This window comes from Dendropsophus ebraccatus, chromosome 13 (genome assembly GCF_027789765.1).
Source record: "Dendropsophus ebraccatus isolate aDenEbr1 chromosome 13, aDenEbr1.pat, whole genome shotgun sequence".
Lineage (NCBI taxonomy): Eukaryota > Metazoa > Chordata > Amphibia > Anura > Hylidae > Dendropsophus > Dendropsophus ebraccatus.
This window is the reverse complement of record NC_091466.1, coordinates 44054044-44075553: the sequence shown is the minus strand read 5'-3', so window position 1 is coordinate 44075553 and position 21510 is coordinate 44054044. Positions and strand designations below refer to the sequence as shown.

Sequence of the window (21510 nt, the reverse complement as noted above, 5' to 3'; positions counted from 1 at the left end):
AAGAAATTGTTGACTAACTTAATAAAACTGAATTAAAAGGAAACTATCAGGAGGTTAGAAGACTCCAACATGATGTTATGTTCTCATAGGTTTGGGAACGCTAAGAATGGAGATGTTTTTCTTAATTTCATTCTTAGTGCCATTTTTGGTAAGTCTTCACTTTATTCAATATGAAATTAGGCAGTATGGTGCACCCCACCAGCACTGGTCTGCAGTGTGACCTCACTTTAATGCTTATCACTGCAGAGCACCGGATTAATATTCAAAAGAAGGGGTCCCCCCCCAGTGCACAAAAAAGCATAATTTGAATACTGAATAAAGTAAAGAGTAACCAACGACAGCTCTGAGGATGAAGGTAAAAAAAAATTACCATCCTCAATGTTCTGTGTGTTTTAAGATCATAACAGTTTGAGAGTTTTCCCTCAGTTTCCCTTTAAAGCGACTCTGTACCCACAATCTGACCCCCCAAACCCCTTGTACCTTCGGATAGCTGCTTTTAATCCAAGATCTCTCCTGGGGTCCGTTCGGCAGGTGATGCAGTTATTGTCCTGAAAAGCAACTTTTAAACTTGCAGCCCTGTGCCAAACAGACGTGGCCTAGAGTATCTGTGCCCTAACTTTGCACCACCCCTCCCTCCCTCCTCCCCCCCCCCCCCCTTTATATTATTAGAAATGCTGCTGGCAGTACTTTTCCTATTCCTCTGCAGTGAAAACTGCACAGGTGCCTTAACGATCCAGCCCATGTGCTGTGCTCACACAGCTTATAATTAGTAGAAAATCTGCCTGAAGCATTCCTAATGATGAGAAGGGCGTGGAGGAGGGGTGGAAAGGTTGTGCCAGCCTAATGCACACACACTCTAGGCCACAGCCGTTTGGTACAGGGCTGCAAGTTTAAAAGTAGTTTTTTAGGACAATAACTGCATCACCTGCTGAATGGACCCCAGGACAGATCTTGGATTAAAAGCAGCTATCCGAAGGTACAAGTGGTTTGGGAGGGGGGGGGGGGGGGTCAGATTGTGGGTACAGAGTTGCTTTAAGGAAGCTTTACAAATTTTCTATAAGCTTGGGATAGTAGGGACTGAGCTTCAATACAAGACAGCCTGTGAACTAGAGAGGTGCTGCTTATATGAGGAAAAAAGCAGACGCTTTTTATTGATTTGCCCAATCAGACATATTAACATTATCGAGAGGCATACTCTCCATGATCCAAAAAGCCACTAAGTAAGATCAGCTCACATTCTTCACCTATTTGCAGCCAGCCACAATACCTTTACACTGTCAGACATGTTTGCTCATTCATTGGTTCATTGACGTTTTTGTGCTTCATTGTCGCATTGCTGTATGTAAACAGATGATGCATGGTCATCAATGAAGCATTAAATTTGCCAAACTACTGATGCAGCGATCTTCTGTGCAAACTGAAACTGTTCAAACTGCATAATATGATAACAAAGAAAAAAAAGAATAAATTCAGTTTTTGCCAGATAACTTTTGTAATGTCAAATGATAGAGTAGGTGAATACATGACCCCCTTGAATTGAAAGATCAAGAGAAATTCCACCCAAAGCTGAAGTGCTTTCTAAAGATAACATACGACTGTGGAGTCTTAAATCAAAGCCTTTGTTTGGATCTCAGGGGGCAAGTTCATTAACAAAGGCGAAGCAGTCAAGCTCCGAAAAACAAGATCTTAATTTGTGATTAAGGGTATAAACCCACACACCGTATACACAGCGTATTTACTGCTGCGATACGCAGCGAATACGCAGCAAAAACGCAACAAATACGCAGCAAAAACGCAGCAGATTAGATCTAAATAACTGAACTCAGCATTAAATCTTCACCATCAAACTGCTGCGTATTTGCTGCGTATTTGTTGCGTATTTGTTGCGTATTTGCTGCGTATACGGTGTGTGGGTTTGTACCCTAAAACAATTAAAAGTGTGACTATGAGCAGTAAGTTTTTACTTCTGGTTCCTGATGTGCGATACATATATTTCTTCTTTATTCTTGTTTTTCCATTGATTGCTGTATTCCAAATCATTACGTGTTGTTATCTTACAAGGAGTTATTTGTAAGCAGCACAGCCTCAAATTTTAACTAGGTGCCTCCATTAGAGCTGTAAGCCTGCACTGAGCCTTTTTTTTTATTAATTTCCGTAGCAAGCAAACAGGTGAACAATAACAATAAGAAACTAATTAAAGAGCCTTGGCCCAATGCTCCTTATTGTTATCAATTATTTATACCATCTCATATATATGTTTATCTGGCATTGTAAAAGCTTTCACAAGCATGGTTTTTGCTTGTTAGACTTTTGAGAAAGGAGCCAAGATATCTACATCTCTTGGTGACAACTAGTGATGAGAGCAATTCAAGCATGCTCAAGTCTGATTGTTCGGCACTGGAATATGGGCGGCTGAAGAAGTTGGATGCAGCCCTACACAGTCTGAGAGAACATGGATACACCCATAGGCCATGTTCACACAACGTATTTGTTAGTAAAACAACGTCCGTTGTTAACTAACAATACTCGGCTGCTTTGAAGTATATAGAACACAGGCCGTGGTATATACACACGCTTTACATTATGGTTGGTATTCTATGTGGCCGCATAAAATAACTGACAGGTCTATTTTGTGCAGTTGCTATTCATTGAACAGCCTGTTATCACAATGTAAAGTATGGCTCCTGGACATACTTTATATTGAGCTCTATGGCTAACTGGAGTACGGGCACACCTGAATGTGCACGCATTCCGATACAAAAAAACCCCCAAAAAAACGGATGTTCACTACAGCATCAGCAGGGAGGATGTCTGAGACATTGGCCGTTGTTTTACACGTCAAACACCAGCCGCATCAAGCAATGGCCGATGTTTATACAGCATCTGAACATGGCCATAGACTGTATCGAGCATGCTTCAGTTGCTCTACATCAAAGCCTTGACTCCCTGTTGTCTGTTTTACTCTGCACCTCACCAACAAGGGTGTCTCCACCAACACCTAAGGCAGCGGTACCAGAGAAGCCCAGGGGGAACTACAAGATTCACCATCACCAACCATAACACCTAGGTGCAATCCCTCCCGTCTGTGGCAGTTTTACCTCAGGAAGAGGGAGGGTTGCTTACACTCGGCCTGTGATAAGCATTTTCTTGATTTATTCAGACTCAATTCAGTCTGCTACATAGTGAAAGCTTAGGAGGTATGACCACATTCGAGACAACAACAAGGTAGTAGCATATTTCATTTTGGGGACACATTGAACCATTGACGATCTTGATCTGAACTGGTTCATTCTTTGAAAAATTAGGGGGAGATTTATCAAACATGGTGTAAAGTGAAACTGTCTCAGTTGCCCCTAGTAACCAATCAGATTCCACTTTTCATTCCTCACAGACTCTTTGGAAAATGAAAGGTGGAATCTGATTGGTTGCTAGCAGGGGCGTTGCTAGGGTCCTAAAACATCCGGGTTCCAGGCCCTCTGAGTGCCATCATAAGCAGTTAGCGAAGGAGTCCAGTGTAGAAGCTAGTTATCCCAATGACCGTTCTAGCTTTATTGCTGCTACTCATAACTGCGGCTAAGCAGACACAAGCAGCCACCTTCCCTATAGTCTCCTGTCAGTGTCACTGTCATCGGCAGCGGTACGCCCCAGCAGTGCCCACCACTGCAAGAGTGGCCCAGGCAGCACTTTCACAAATCCCTCTGCACATATGGCCTCTGGGGAACTCCAGACACCCCCAGACACACACTACCCTACCTGACCCCCCCCACACACACACACACTCACTACCCCACCTGACCCCCCACACACACACACTCACTACCCCACCTGACCCCCCCACACACACACACACTACCACACCTGACCCCCCCACACACACACACACTACCACACCTGACCCCCCCCCACACACACACACACACTACCCCACCTGACCTCCCACACACACACACTACCCCACCTGACACCCCCCCACACACACACTCACTACCCCACCTGACACCCCCCACACACACACACACACTACCACACCTGACCCCCCCCCACACACACACACACTACCACACCTGACCCCCCCCCACACACACTACCACACTTGACCCCACACACACACTACCACACCTGACACCCCCCCCCACACACACACTACCCCACCTAACCCCCCCCACACACACACACACAAACACACATACCTACACACACAACCAGGGATGCTGGGAGTAGTAGTGCTCTGCCTGTCAGCCTTGATTAGTACACAGTGGTCAGTGCCAGGTCCAGGGCTCCAGCCTAGCAGACGCACATATGTGTGCTGAGCGTAGGCCAGTGAGGAGGTGCCAGTTCCCCGAGGTACCCAGGGGAAGATTCTGGCTATACAGTGCCCACTAGCCCGGGGGAGCGGGGGCGGTACCTTTCACATGTGTCACTGAAGATTATCAGCTGTCACCGGAATCGGGGGCAGGAGAGAGGCTGGGCGCCGCTGTGGCTGGCCGCAACGCACGCATTCGATCACGTCATTCCGGCACTTGTTCATTGGATGCTTGTGTCCCGGCGGTATCTGGGGGCAGGCAATGCATAGTCCAAGCAGGCCAGGAATCCCAAGTAGAGGCCACGGCTGCTGTATTACAGCGCTGATTAGCCGTGGGTGGCGGAGGGGAAAAAACTTTCGTGGCTAGGGTGAATTTATTTGGGGCTTGTGCCCCGAATATTTATGCCTAGCGACGCCACTGGTTGCTAGAGTTAACTGAGACAGTTTCACTTTACACCATGTTTGATAAATCTCCCCCTAGGTGTTTAACTTTCTTTCCTTACCCAACAATCTAACTACAATGATTTGTCTGAGTGCCATAGTCCATGGGGGAGATTGATGAAAGGTTGTAAATATACACCTGGTGTAAACTGCCCACAGCAACCAATCACAGCTCCTCTTATATTCTACCAAAGCTGAGCTGTGATTGGTTGCTGTGGGCAGTTTACACCAGGTGTATATTTACATCCTTTCATAAATCTCCCCCATGTGTACAGAGCTGCCCACCTTCTGTGCAGGGCCATATAGACGCACACACATTTGTAACCAACTGAAACTGTTATTAAATGAAGACTTTTTTCTTGTTTTTTGGTTTGTTTTTTTTGCTTTGCATTTTATATGATCTGAAAATAGTGGAATTTAGTATAGCGGTGCACGGCATCAAGAACAGTGTTGCAGTGCTAAATCTTAGTTTCTACAATTAACTGCCCTGTAGCATATTTATTACTAACTTGTATTAAGTGTTATATGTTGCATTTTCACCAAGGTATCAGTAACTTACTTGCCATGGAACATGTAGACAATGGTTTTGTACGAGTGAATACTACACATGCTGTATACAGACACTTGAGACACGTCACTAATGGGTAACAGAACCCTTACCTCGTGTAGATTCATCTTCAATCGGTTGCTTGAATAACGTGATATCTTTGAAAGTGCAAAGGAATAAAACAACCTTGTCGTGTTCATTTCTTATTGGAGCGATCTGCATATAAAACCAAACTGGGGTTCCTGTGAAGATGGAATTAAAAGAACACTTAGTAACACAATGGAAAAACTAGGCATGTAAATAATATAAAGGCATTAAAGGGTCCTATAACCATAAGGACAGGTTAACACTACGTATAACACCAGCCGTTCTGCGACACGGTCGGGTCGCAGAATGGTTGGGGTTACTGAAGATTATCCCGATGTTCATTTCTGCTGAATTCGGATGCGGGTGCACCTGAGAGCACCCAGATCCCAATTCACTGCTGCACACAATGGAGCATGCGGCTAACAATGGAGAGTGCAGTGTGAACTGACATGTTCTATGCGTCCACTATTCAATAAATAGCGGCCGCACAAAACTGACATGATGTAATTCCAGCCAGAGGACACACAGAATATGCTCCAGCCGAGATTCCATCCATTCATTCTGATTCAATATATGTTTTTCATAAATCATGGCCATTGTTGCAAATTGCAGCAATGGACGTGATTTATGCAAAACATACATTGTTTGTAGCACATGCAACAATTTATTATTAGAATTTTAAAAATATCTCATTGCAGTGGAAATTGTTTGCACAGTCCATAAGACATTGGTTAAAGGTTCAGTACGTATGACTATCTACACCTCCTACAGTACACTTATAAACAAAAAGTAATAATGGGGGATTTCTATCTCCTGTTTTGGGCTTCCTGTTCCCCTCAAGCTTGTTTGCAGTCACAAAACTGAAAACAGCCAAAGCAATTTGCATAACTCCATTGACTGAGACTTAGGTTGGTATTACATGGGACGATTTTTCGGTGATAAACGATCTCAAACAACCGCTGTGATGAACGATCTTAATCATTCACCCTATTACACAGGACAATGATCGTTACTTGCGGTTGTTTTTGCGCTCGTCCTTTCCTGGCTGATACACTAAGGAACGAGCGGAAGATACAATGTTCGAACGATTTGTGAATGATTAACGGTAAAAATAGGTCCAGATTCTATCAAACGATCAACAATTTCTAGTTGGTTGTTTAATCGTTGCCTGCTATTACATGTAACGCTTATCGTTCGAATCCGAACGATCTAACGATTTTTTTAACGATAATTGTCCCGTGTAATAAGGCCCTTACACAAACAGCAAAGCACGCCTGGGAGGTCAGTACACAGCATCATGATCTTGACTTGCTCTCCAAGATCTGAAAAGTTTTAAATCACTGGACATTTTCCCTTCAAAATAAGACCTCATTCACACAGGATAAAACCATAGCCTTAAAGGGGGTCTCCATTGACTAAAAATGTATCCCCTATCCACAGAACAAGGGACAAATGTCTGATCATCATAGATCTGACCTATGGGACCCCAGATTATCTCACTCTACTGGCCAAATCAAATTGCAGTGTGCATGCCACCCCCCTGCATTTAGCCAAAAGAGTCAGATTCCCACTCGGAAGATTGTGGGGGGTGTCGTGGTCTGACTCTACATAATCAGAGATTCATCCTGTAGATAGGGGATATATTAAATTAAATTTAATATCATTAAAATACTATAACAGTGGCACATTATCACCATGGTTAATAGGAACCATTGGTGACTCCATAATATGTGGCGTGATATCACAACTTTTCTAATCCTGAAGCCATGCAAAATAAAAGCCTCTACATTAAACTGGGAGCCCATAGGGTTATAAGAATCCATAAATGCTTTAGGCTCCATATTACAGATCTCCAGACTGTGGGCCCATCATAGGGGGTCTATTGTATGACCTTGATGTCACTTTCATATAGCTGGCTAAGTTGTCATGCTTAATATCTTACCCTGCTATGGCCCCTGCATAGGTCTAGGGGTTTCTCGAGGAACTAAAACCACTGTATGCTGTATAGTGGGATTTACCATGACAATCGCGGTCACAGGGATCTATATTTCTACCCCAAATGACCCAACCTGACAATTTGGGAGATTTTGGTTTGATGATGATAAGCTCTCTAATTTCATATGTTCTTTTTATTGAACATATCACAGAAGAACGAACAGGAAGGTCACGCTTTAAGCATTTTTCTCTACACGCTTATATTTATTGCTGGTCTATACTTCATATTGTTCAATGAAGCTTGGTTATAAGTGCAGCTGTGACAAAGCACGTGAATGCACTGCTAGGCAATGTCATATATGTTTATATGGATTGTGGGTTACATCCATGAATACAGAAGATGGATGATCTAAATCATTGCGGTCATAGGAGAAGGCTAAACACTGGAAGCCTAATTATATAGCGAGAAAATCTCATGGAATCCATTAACAGTAATACTTTAATAACTATTGACGTGGAAATTAACAGCCCAATAACCGGCTTTATTTCAGTCCATGTTCTGGCCTCCCAGGTGGACCTGAATATTGATTTTAATGAGTGAAACCTTAGCTGAGATCAATCGAATGTCTTTATGAGTCTTTAAGGGGAAATCTAAAACATCATTCTGGGGATTTCTGAATACATTTATAAGGTGGATTACTATGCAGCATGATAATCTGAAGTTATAGTGGAGGTATAAAGCCTTATGGCGGCACACGTACTATGAAGGGAAAGGATGAGACAGGATTAAAAGCAGCTATCTGATGGTACAAGTGGTTTGGGGGGGGGGGGGTAGATTGTGAGTCGCTTTAAAGCGAATGTAGTACCATAAATACATTCACTTTAAGTTTTGCACATAGATAGTTCTATTCCTGGGCACAGGCCGGCCCTCCCCCAGTGGGAGGAAACTCCTGCCCCTATATGATGCGGCTCCATTGATTCTAATGGAGCCGTGTCATAGAGGGGCCGGGGTTTCCTCCTACAGGGGGTGGGCCAGCCTGCCTCCACTGCTTCCCCCCGGCCAGTGCCCTGGGATAGAACGGCATTGTATGCGGGAAGCGGGGCACAGTTAAAAAAAAGGACAGTGGCACCGGCTTCTTGCACCGTTTTATCCATGTGTGAAACATAAAGCGAATGTACTGATGGTATAGTCGTTTAATGTAAAGTCATGGTTGACAGAGTGCATTGGTATAACAAAGAGTAGAAATAACAACCCTCTCTAAAAGAGACGGTAGATAGAAGTTCACTCAAAGTAAAATATTGGGTAAGGTTGGACCTTCGAACAGTATTAAACATTAGGAGCAAATAGTAGAAATTATACAGTACAATGGTCATCCAGTTATCGCACAGTTGCTAAAGTCTGTCTATATAGCAAACACAATTGGGCGGTATACATACTGCTTTTCTTGTACAGAAGAACTTCAAAGCAATTTGACTCGTAGTTATCAAAAGTCTGCCTAATTTTCTCAATGGTCTTCTTATCTGTCAATTCCCCATACATGAAGCTGCAGAAGAAGAGATACACACATTGAAACTTATCAGGAACTGAGAGTTTGCAAACAGCGAGTTTGCACAGTAAAATAGATTTTATTATTATGGAGTAGCAGAAAAGTCTAAGACATCCGATCCATGAATCTCATATTAAACATTGTACTCAGCAAACAATCTCAAAGATAGATTTAATAAATTTGGAGCAGTTTAGAATGCAAGGCCTATGTTACAGCTGTTGGCACAGCTCTCAGTGCAGACACTCAATGAAGCAGCTTTCTCTGCTTATAGAACAGCAAGAAGTCACAATACCAATCTGTTCTATTCATGCTTAGAATTTCACGTATAGCTTGACCATGAATGAGACCTTGTACAGTGACTCCTGTGTCATGTTTTCCAGGACTCCCTAGGGCTGCATCCAACTTCGTACGCCACTGGTAATCAAATGCTGAGTGTTTGGGTTCGGACAAACCTGAGCGTGCTTGAGGTTTACTCCTCTCCAATCCCTATGAGACACATTAGTAATATAGAAGTGCAAAAGGTTTATTTGTAAGCTGCCTGAAATTCAATCTCTGTTGAGGGTACCTCACACAAAGCCCTCCCCTTTAAGTCCTTAGATACTGTCACAAGGTGCCCCCCCAATCCCAAGCTATGCACTGTCCACGCACAGTAACTGTATACGGGCAGTAGCACAGCTAGACTAGAGCTAGAGAGCAACGGGAATGGCCTGCTACTGCATGTTTATTGCGGTGTACGGGCAGTAGCAGGGGATCACTAAACCATGCCTGCAATTTGCTATCCTCAGTGTTACCTAGCTCTAAACAATTTTACCTGATACCATACCCTATGATCTCCATCTCTAGCATTGAGTACAGCATCTAGTATTTTAGAGCGCTCAAAAGTACTGCAGGAAATGAAAGACAATGCAAAGAGTCACTGTTGTTAAATTTTTTTTTGCAATCAATCAAAAGTCCAGGCGATTTTAAAAAACTTTGTAATTGGGTTTATTAGGCAAATATGCCATTATCTGCATGTAAAAAGCCTTTTCCCAGGTCCCCCCCCCCCTCTCCTTTCTATCATCCACTGCTCAGAATCAGGAAATCTCTACTGTTTTTTCATCAGTCGGATCTGTCTGGTCTATGAAGAGGGGAGGGGGAAGCATTGCACAGTGGGGGAGCTATTCAGGGCCCTATTCAGAGGTCAGAGAGGTCAGTGGTGACTGCAGAGGAGAGAGCCTGTGATGTGAATGTGAATTAACTCTTTGTTGTCCTGTTTTGCTGCCTTTACTTTCTCTCTCCATAGGAAAACCATAAAGACAGGGGGAGAGCTTCAAACTGCTTTTTCATGATAAAAATTAATTTTTCGGCTAATAAAACCAATTACAAAGTTTCTTAAAATTGCCTGTACTATTGATTTCTGCTATAAAAATTTTAACGACAGTGAACTGGTGCTGTTTACTGGCTATTTACACACAAGAGGGGCAGAATAGGTTACTAAAACAAATAATTAAAAATGCTTAAAATCTATATTGTGTAATTTTTTTCTAAAAGGCAGCATTTACATCTTATTTCACTTTCATTGATTAGTGATGATCTACCGGTAATATTATAATATATCATCCCTTTAAGCTTTGTTTATGCAGTCAAACACCTGTTCCTAGGCATGGCACTAGCTGTATTATGTTGGGCTCACAGCACGCTTGTTGTGTATGTGTGATGTGTTGGCCTAATGAATCCCTTGCCAATCTTGTTTATGTTTCATTATTATGCCTGTGCCCTGATTATTGGGTACTGGGGACATTCATCCAACCTTACAAGATAATTGGGCATCATGTTGGTGCTGTCGGACATGGTGTGCACAGTTTAGCAGGGAGGTCTTATATGCATAATTAATATTGATTCTATGCTGTAGCAACATGTACATGCACAGTGACAGTGTATAGGTAGAACATAATGCAAATGGGAAATGCCCTGAGGTGACTGTAGGATGAGCAGTATATGATAGTATATAAAATGAGCTCCCTCTTGCACCTCCTATGTACAGTATATAAAAATCATTGTTCATATCTCTGTTGCTATAAGTGAATGTATGCATTCTATCTGTATATATATATATATATATATATATATATATATATATACACTATATATATATATATATATATACTATATATATATATATATATATATATATATATATATATATATATATGTATATATATATATATATATATATTATCCTTAGGGGGATCAATCTCTAGTACAGGCTTTTGGAAGATAGGTGAATACACCGATTCTTCTGCTTTCATATCTCTCCTAGGCTGCAGTTAAGAGCAACCATGCAAATGTGACCAACTCGCTGCCACGAGTAGGAAATCTGAGTACCTATGTTTCTTTACGAAATGTTTCAGATTTTTTTTCTGATTTCACCACTCTATGAATAGAGGATGCAGATAGATGGGGTCTGCTCGGACACCATAATAACCTCAGAACACCATAATATTACAGCCCTGAATGAATGGAGTTGGCCATGTGTGTGCAGCAACTACTTCATTCATTCTGTATAGACATTACAAACATTGCCAAATGCAGTGCTAAGCTGAATGTTCCTTTAAGTGGGCATAAGTATGGTTAAACTGGAGTAGAGGATCGATTGTTGGCTGCAGGCTTTGATGAAATAATGGGGCCCAACAGTTCAGGAGAAGAAAACTCATGATACCAACGAAGGTAACCAGTAGAGATGAGTGCAACTCCAGCATTTTCCCAGAACCCCTAGGGCTGCATCCAACTTCTTCAGCCAATTGTATTCAAATGCCAAATGACTGGATTCATCTCTAGTTATGAGGCAATGCAAAGTGAACCTGCAAATGTTCTGTACAGATAGGGTGATGCTGGGTATGAACAGCACTGGCGAGTTGTGTATCTTACAAGTACAAAAAACTAACAATACAGTACAAATCTAATTTTAAAGCAGTTTTTTACATGAGCAATCTTCTTGTCACTGCAGATATTAAACAAAGGCTACAAATAAAAGAAATGGTATAAAACTAAACTGCGTCGTGAAATAGAACAGAGCTTCATATAGACAAACATCCTAAAGCATAAATCACAAGTAATAGGAAACTGCAGCAATAATATCAGTAAGACATAACATCTAATATATTTGGTGGCACTTGCCAAAGAATTATTAGTTTCTGTTTTTTGCTAAATCATTAGATAAATACTGTACATTTTAACTATATCATGGCTGGTACTCAGTCATCCACTAGAATACTTTAAAAGTTTCCAAGCTTCTTTTTCGTTTCACATTTGTTGTTTTTTAGCCTTACCAGCTGGGGATTACTACTGTACAATGTTAGCATGAATTTTTTTATTCTATAATCTTTTTACATTTCATAAAGACTTTGTAAACACTAGGGTGTCATGATGAACCAGGAAAAAATGACAGCTTCTAAGGTGGATACACTAGTACGTTTAGCTATTATAGGGCCCATGGGAAGGGGGGGACCCAGTTTAGGTATGCCAACTGAGACATTGAACTTGGCTATCCTTCTTCACAGGCTCTGTAATATTATAAACCAAATCAAGGTGGTCAGTGGGTAAAAAAAAAGGCTAGGGCTACACAGTGATTCCTGGTCCCCGCTAGTCTTCAGGATGGATATTTTGCAACTGTAGGATCACAGCTGCTTGTGGGTCACAAAATGGCCCCTTTCACTTTATAGGTGATAGTCATGAAGCCAGGCACTGTGACACTCAAATTACTTTGTATCCCTAGCCTAAATAAATATGGTTGCAGGATCCAACATGTGGAAGAAGACCAAATGGAATTTTCCCTAACGGGTATAGAGGACATTACTGAGCCGTACTAAGCAGTAAAAGATGCAAATCTGGCACTGGGATGGTTGCATGTCTTGTTTCCTCTGTCTTACTTTCCAGCTAATTCCCTACCACCACCACCTTTCTCCTTTCTGTAAACCTATGTTCTGATCCACAAATAGATTTATGCAATTTTTCACATTGGATGGTCAATGTAGGAGAGAGGGGAAGAAGAAAAGGATTCTGATTAGTGAAGAAAGAGGCATTTTTTCTAATAAGATTATATTACAATAGTTCATAGGTGAACAACCATTTAAAGGGAAATTTCATGTTTACTGACATACAGTATGAGGGTATCTTGGCACTGGGTATCTGATACATTTGATCACACACAGATTAGCTATTGATTTCAGTCACTTTACAGTAATGCTCAAGATAATCTGTTGATCAGATAATGTACAAAGATCATGTACAAAGAGTCAGGACTAGTGATAAGCGAACTTACCAAATGCTCAGCATTTGATTCCGGGGGCTTGAGAAGTTCGATGCAACCCTACGGCTGTCAGGAAAACATATATACAGCCTATGGCAGGCTCAGATGGACCTGAAAGTTCAGTAAGTTTGCTTATCACTAGTTATTGTAAAAAGAGAGAAAGAAAAAACACATGACTGCAAGATCAGACAACACAGGGTTTGCTTGTAGTCTGTAACCAAGGAGACACATAAGCCTGTATACCCCAAACCATATCATAGGCTATTTAAAAGGTTGCTCATTTTGTTTTATTATAGTTGCAATACTTACATACCCTTTAATATATTTTCACACTAAGATAAGCCGAGAAACTCCCATGGATGCTGTGTTATTTTAACGTAACCTCGGGGAAACTGTTCACATTCTTAAGTGGCTGTTTCAACTCAAACAGTACAAGCCAAAGAAAGTCCATTTGGTCTTTAGTGTTGTTTTACTGCAGTGCACATATTAAAAAAGTCTTAAAGTGCAATTTATTGATTGCTCTGCTCGCTTATAAGCAAGTTATCCTTGTTGTGGAACAATAAACACACTGGGAGAAAAAAATGGGATAAAACACTGTGCCAGCTCCTAAAATAATTGTGTGTGATGGAAATCTCCACTGAAAACATAAAAGGCAATTTCGAGCATGAAGATCAAATTTACCAGAAGATGCAGCAGCAATTGGTTTCTATCCCCGACATGTAAAACAAACAGCAGGGATAGATGAAGAGCCCTTAGCCGCAGTAACACTTTCTAGTCGAAGCCCAGACAACAACTTTAACCTCTTTAACCTTCTTGTCAAAGTCTTAAGGGCTGTTTAACCAAATGGAATAGATGACAATTTGGCACTAAAGAACAATAACTTCTATTGATTTACAATGTCCTACGCATTGTCTTCTATCAGTATTCACTGCCAGCTTTATATTATGCCATTATATATTTATGTGAAAGAAAAATAGCTGGCAACTAGAAGAACATTTGGAGACTATGTGAAACTCTCCAGATTTTTATTTTATTTTACTTAAAGGGAGCCTGTCACCCCCTGTGCCAAGGTGAAGGCCGCCCGACCCCCCGCTAGAGCCCCGGATACTTACTCAATCTCGCCAAGTCCCGCTCCTGGAGCCGGTCCCGGGACAGAGATATCCTTGTTGGAAGCCCGCCGAGTGCCGCATAGATGAGTCCAATGCCCATAGAGAATGAATGGAGCCATCATTCTCTATGGGCGTTGGACTAATCTCTGCAGCGCGCTCGCTGGGCTTCCGACAAGGATATCTCTGTCCCAAGCCCAGCTCCAGGAGCGGGACTTGGTGAGATGGGGTAAGTATCCGGGGCTCTAGCGGGGGTTCAGGTGGCCTTCACCCCAGCATGGAGGGTGACCGGTTCCCATTAAAAAATCCTATCCGAGAAATAATTGCCAACAAGATTGTAGTCCACTGACAGTCTCTGTACGTTTGAAGGACCACAAACCCATTAGTGCAGATCAACTAGAGGTTTGCAAGTGGAGTATGTTTTCCGGTCTCAGTCGGAGTACCCCTTTAAGATAAAACCACTTCCCTCCTGCTGGAGTATAAGGAGGGAGGAGTTTTATGTGTCTTAACAAGTTATGACATGATATATAAGGTGCAGTGTTCTTATATTATATGCTGTGTTCTTAAAGGACCTGGCAGACATTAGCTGGGCTGGTCAGCTCTCTGGTTCGGCCAAGTAACTTGGAAGCTTACTTACAAAATATTTTGAAAGATCTGCACTTTGCAGATCACAGCACTCGCTCCAAATACAATGCTGAGGTTTATGTTATTAAAGCGATTTCATACCAAGGATATGCACGCTACTCAGCCATTAAAGTAAAAACTAACAACGGACCATAATCTTGCTAACAGCCTGGAAGAGGTGGCACATAGGAAAGAAGAAAGATGGCTGTTTAGGAGGTTATAGAGCAGGAGTTACTGAGTGGCTTGATATATAATTTGTGGTAAAAGATTTTGCATAACTTGTATTTGATCGTTCTAAATCCGTGCTCATTCCAGGCCTAGGAGTCCAGTGGGTTGTCCTACTCAGTGACCAGGACCGCCCACTGGACTTCTAAGCTCAGAATAAGCAAGGATTTTACAGTTATTGAATCTTTTTTTTTCCACAAAACTATATATCAAGCTACTTTATTAGTTGTAGCCCACAATTTAGGTGTTATAGATTTCAATACTGTCAAAGAAAAAGGGAATCTTAATAATAAAATATAACATTAGGTAATTTCTTCTTTTAGAAGGCTATGCAGTGATCAACTGTTTTTTTGAGGAAGAAATTAGCAATAAGTGTTAATTTTTCCTGGGGCCCCACCAGAGGAAAAATAAATAAGGTATAATAAACATTCCATTAAAATCAATAGACTATACAGTATATGTAATGCATGGTCGCAATGGACCAAAGACAGACATCTCTGTAGCTACTCCCTGCTTTGGCTTATAAATGTGGGTTCTGAATAGGAAACCTCTACATCTCTAAAACGGTATCTGATACAAGGTTTTTTTTTTATATCAGACCCCTAGTGCAAAGCATGGTCCTGCTGAACTACCATGTTACATTGTGCTCTAAATCAATTAATAGAATTGTCTTGAGGTTTATTCACTTGCTTTACTGTATTGATTGTAAGAGTGGGCAGAAACTTATAGAACTGACCGCTGTCAGGACCCCTAAAAGGTCTACAGCACTTAAATGTTGCATGATTTATATTACTAGGAAATAGAAGGAAATGATTGGCACAAACCTGCAAGTGCTACTCTTCTGCATGATGTCAGCTCGGTGATATCCAGAAAGTTTACAGAAACCGTCATTACTATAAACTACAGGCCAGTCCACAATCTGTGCGTTTCCCAGTAAGAAGCTTGATTCTAAAAGGAGAACAAAATAGAAAGTATTAAATAGAAAGCTAGATGGATGCAGAGAATGTGTGTGTGTGTGTGTGTGTGTATGTGTGTGTATCGCACCAGCTTAAGCTATGCTCAGGACAAGGGATTGTAATTAGAACCGAAATGCAACTGCTAAAGGGGTTATCCTGAAAAAATCTTTTTCTTTCAGATCAACTGGTTTCAGAAAGTTACAGAATATAGATTTGTAATTTACCTCTATTAAAAAAACTTAAGTCTTCCCATATTTATCAGCTGCTGTATGTCCTGCAGGTGTATTCTTTCCAGTCTGACACAGTGCTCTCTGCTGCCACCTCTGTCTGAAACAGAAACTGTCCAGAGCAGGAGAGGTTTTCTATGGGGATTTGCTACTGCTCTGGGAAGTTCCTGTCTCAGACAGCAGAGAGCATGTTGTCAGACTGAAAAGAAAATATTTCCTGCAGGACACACAGCAGCTTATAAGTATGAGATTTTTACATAGAAGTAAATTACAAATCTATATAACTTTCTGAAACCAGTTGATTTGAAAGAAAAAGATATCCCCTTTAACAGCATGTGATTAATTTACTCTCAGGTAAGAACACACATATATAAATACAAGCACACATACAAACAATAAACACACACAGACAGACACGTGCGCACACGCACATACTGACAGGCATACATATGCACGTGTACACACATGCATACATACTTTGCCTTTTGCAAGCAATACCTTTGTTCCACATAAAATCCTGAATGATTAATTCCAAAGCTAAAGCATTGTAAAACATGAAACAAAAATTATCAAAGCATGTACCCATCAAACAGAATAACAGAAGAACATAAAAGGACTTCTTTTAATTTAGTTTCAAACAGAAAAAAAATGTGATAGACCAAGAATTTGGGATTTAATCAACTGCTGAAAATAAGTCCAAAAGGATTCAAAAAACAAATTAAATGACACTGATATAAAGCATTAAGTAAAAAAAAAACAAAAAAATACCCTATTTATCATTTGAAGTAAATATCCAAAATAATCCACTGGTGTAAATGAAGTTCACATCTAATATTAGAGCTAACATTATAAAAATTAACCACTAGTAAAAAATCTATATTTGGATCTCATTCATCTCTATGGGGAGTTGTCATGCACAAACAGCAATCACTCTGCACTTGTGACTAGTGTCTAGTCATGCAATTCCACTTACCAGTTAACAGACTGACTGTGTACATGTGTGACTGCAGGAGGCACTGGAGATGGCCAAGTGCTGGGCTTGGCTGTCTGTAGGCACTCCCATTAAGAGTCAATAGAGCAACCAAATGCATGGATGACCATCACTCTGTTCTCAAGAGAGACTCTGATCACCACAGCCAGTAGTATAGCTACCATAGAGGCAGGGTAGGCAGTTGCTATGGGGCCCGTGCAGGAGGTGGGCTCAGGGTAGAAGGCAAGAGCTGTGTCCTTCTGCTTAACCCCTTATGTATTGCAGTGTGTAAGTGATCCAATGTTTACTTACATGCTGCAACACAAAAAAGGGTTAACAAGCAGAAGACAGAGATCTCTGCTTTACTGCTCTGATAACCCCTGACCTCTGTTCTCCAGCTGGCAAGTAGGAAAGTAGGAAATCAAGTAGGAAAGGAAAATGTGCAGAGCTCCTTGCAGAGGTCAGGGGTTATCAGTGCAGTAAATATATGTACACACACACACAGTGCTTTGTGTTGTGCTTAGGGGAGGGGGGCCCCTTAAAGATTTTTGCTATGGGGCCCTGTGAATCCTGTGAATCCATTTAAGGGGTTTATTTGCATAGCAGAAAAGGTATTATCTTTCCTCCCTCCTTAGCAGCTTATGGCCCTATTCCACGGAACGATTATCGTTCGTTTTTGGACGATATCGACCGCTACGGACGATAATCGTTCCGTGGAATAGAGTGCAACGATCAGCCGACATCGTTCATGTCGGCTGATCGTTGCAGTCGCTTGTTTTTCAACATGTTGAAAAACAAGCGACTGATATAGCAGCGATCTGCTGCCGTCGCTCCGTTGAATAGGAGCATCGTCAGCAGACGCTGCTATATCCTATGGGCTGCCCGGACGATCTAGCGATCCCCCGGGCAGCCCCCCCGCAGCTCCCCGCCGCCCCCCCCCGCACTCACCCGCTCGCTGCAGCCGCGCTGAATAGCGGCGGCAGCGAGCGGCGAACGAGGAGCAAACGAGCGCTGACAGCGTGGAATAGGGCCATTACTTCCGACTTGGCCCCATCTAAGCAGTATAATTGCCTCCCGACATGAAGGGGACAGGCTTAGATGGTAGAGCAAGTACTGCAACATGACAACAGCAAATTTGTATTTCCGATTGTGTTTCCTATTTCTGACCTGACTAGTCTTTTGGACATTAGTTGACTGTTCTGACATTCTGCTTTTAACCCATGTTATCCAGCTTTAGAAAATTATGGCCACTTTCTTCCAGAGACAGCAAATCTCTTGCCTCCAGGTTGAATGGGGTTTTGCAACTCCAGTTTCATTGAAGTTAATAGAGCTTAAATGCAAACCCCACCTGACCTAAAGACAAGAGTGGTGTTGTCTCTGGAAGAAAGTGGCCATGTTTTTATAATGCTGGATAACTGCTTTTAACTAATCTCTGCCTGCCCTGAATTAGGGCTTTTTAAATATGTTTTCTATCTGTCCCTATGGTACCACAGGGACAGGGACTCTGGGGGTTTCCTGCAGCCATTTACAGTACAGGGGTTAAAGGGTGAAAAGCATTAACCCCTTAGTTTAAGCTCCTCAGGGTTCTCCTTTTTATGTCAGTAAGATTGCCCTATGTGTGCTAAGATCTAGCAATATGAAATTAGGAAATCAGAATTTGTTAATCCCTTCTGGAATTGAAGGATATAGATTTTTGGCCCAGAGTGATCAAATGAAATCCTTATTGGTTATGATTAGAGATAAGCCCAACTTGAGCATGCTCGAGTCCAATCATTTTGCATTTGAATACTGGTGGCTGAAAAAGTTGGTTGCAGCCCTATGACTGCCTGGAAAACATGCCATTGGCTGTATCCTTTTTTCCAGGACTCCCTAGGGCTACATCCAACTTCTTCAGCCACCAGTTATCAAATGCTGAATGATCGGACTTGAACAGGCTCAAGTTGCGCTCATCTCTAGTATGAAGTATTTCGACCCTAAAGTGGCACCTTCGTCAGATTAATAATAATTAGTGATGAGCAAGTACTAAAATGCTCGGGTGCTCGTGTGCTTCGAGTAACAAACCCCATTGAAGGCAATGGGAGACTTGAGCATTTTTGCAGGAGACTCAAGTTCGGTAGAGGGAAGGTCGAGTGAAAGCCTGTCTATCTCAGAAATTGATGGAAACACAAGGGACATGGACAGGAAACAGCAGGGGAAGCATGTATGTATGCTTCTGAGGCTGCCTAATGGCACCGTTATGCCTAATTCTGTGCAACAGCCTAGTTAAAACAGAGGTAGGCATATGGACCACCCAAAAACTCAGCCTGACACAGCATGGCAGTGAGAACACAGGGAACCATTAAAACAGAGGTAGCATATCATGAACCACCCAAAAATTCAGCCTGACACAGCATGGCGGTGAGGACAGAGTGAACAAGGTAGAAGCGGTAGCCAGTCAGCCTTCCAAAAATTATACCAGACCTAGCATGGCAGAGAGCACACAGAGAACCATTAAAAGTGAGTGAGGAAGCAAGTGAGCCTTCCAAAAATTATAGCAGACACAGCATGGCAGTGAGCACACAGAGAAGCATTAAAAGTGAGTGAGGAAGCTAGTGAGGCTCCCAAAAATTAGGCCAGACACTGCATGGCATTGAACACACAGAGAACCATTAAAAGTGAGTGAGGAAGCAAGTGAGCCCACCCAAAAATTGGAGTGAGTCCAGGGGCTGGGATATTTAGTGGACATGAACCCGGTTGCTGACAGCTAACTGGCTAAGCCAGCTGTCAGTCACCATCAAGGGTACACCTGATGCCTCTCGACCGGGGATGGTAAGGCCACGGCTAGACCAAAAAAATAAAAATAAAACAGCTGGGTTGTTGGCAACCAGTCCTGCTCCTCCGCAGACGTAGTGTGACGTTAGAGCATGGCAGTGAGGACACGGAGAACCATTAGAAGTGAGTGAGAAAGCAATTGAGCCTCCCAATAATTAGGCCAGACCCTGCATGGCGAAAGAAGACTTGGCAGTTGGCTGAGAATTGAAGGAAGAGGAGAAGGAGGAGAGGAAATACCAAGAATCTTCATGTTGAGCTGCTTTCCCCGGGTGGACAGTTGAATTCAGGTGAAATCCAGGATTTGTTCATTTTTATAAACGTCAGCCTGTCAGCGTTGTCAGTTGACAGGCGGGTGCGCTTATCAGTGATGATGGCACCAGCTGCACTGAAGACCCACTCTGACAACACACTAGCGGCAGGGCAGGCCAGCACCTCCAAGGCGTAAAGCGCCAGTTCGAGCCACGTATCCAGCTTTGAAACCCAGTAGTTGTAGAAAGCAGAAAGAGTGATCGGTAAGGACGTTGGTATGGTCAGCAAGATACTCCCTCACCATCTTCCTGAAGGCTTCCCCCCTACTCTGTCTAGCGTGGGGACGGTTGACATAGTCTTGCTGGGGTGCCATGAAACTTTCAAAGGCTTTGGAAAGTGTTCCCCTGCCCCTTGACAAGCTGCTTGCTCCATCGATCCTCTCCCCCGCTCTGTGGCCCACAGAACTACGTCCTCTAGCGCTAGTGGTGTCAGATGGGAAGTACATTTTCAGCTTCTGCACCAGGGCCTGTTGATATTGATTCACTCTCATACTGCGTTCCTCGGCAGGAATGAGAGTGGAAAAAGTGTGTTTGTACCGAGGGTCCAGGAGGGTGAACACAAAGTAATCTTTGTTGTCAAAAAAAAAATTTAACCCGAGGGTCACGGGAAAGACAGCCTAACATAAAGTCAGCCATGTGCTCCAGGGTCCCAACACGCAAGAACTCCCTCTCCTCACTAGCCTCAATTTCCTACTCCTTCTCCACCAAATCCTCCTCTTCAGGCCATACACGCTCAACAACTAAGGATTGAGCATGGGTACCCTCTTCAGTGGCGGCAGCAGTCTGCTCCTCTTCCTCCTCTTCTTCATCCTCCTCATCCTCTACTTCGTGGTGAGAAACTGACGTCAGGGACAGGGCAGGGCTATCTAGCAGCGGCTGTTCTTCACCTGTCTCCTGAGACGAAGGCAAAGTGTCAGTCTTCAGGCTGAGCAGGGAGGATTTAAGCAGACACAGCAGCGGGATGGTGAGGCTGATGATGGCGGCATCGCCGCTGACCATCTGTGTTGACTCCTCAAAGGGGCCCATTACCTGAAATATAGCAGACATCCACGTCCACTCCTCATTGTAGATTTACGGTAGCTGACTGACCTGACTACCGCTTTGCACAGAGGTTGACATCTGGCATTCCACAATG

At 42.6% G+C, this 21510-nt stretch overlaps 1 protein-coding gene across 2 annotated transcripts in view; it reads right to left on the bottom strand.

The window, feature by feature from the left end:
- The window catches only part of KCNH5 (potassium voltage-gated channel subfamily H member 5), a 189264-nt gene that overhangs the window by 131522 nt on the left and 36232 nt on the right, over positions 1–21510 (bottom strand). For both annotated transcript variants that reach the window (XM_069949841.1, XM_069949842.1), the window contains exons 2-4: positions 15928–16051; positions 8751–8857; positions 5405–5533 (exon numbers count right to left, since the gene is read on the bottom strand). In XM_069949841.1, the coding sequence (XP_069805942.1) occupies positions 5405–5533; positions 8751–8857; positions 15928–16051 (360 nt within the window). The remainder of the gene's footprint in view (positions 1–5404; positions 5534–8750; positions 8858–15927; positions 16052–21510) is intronic.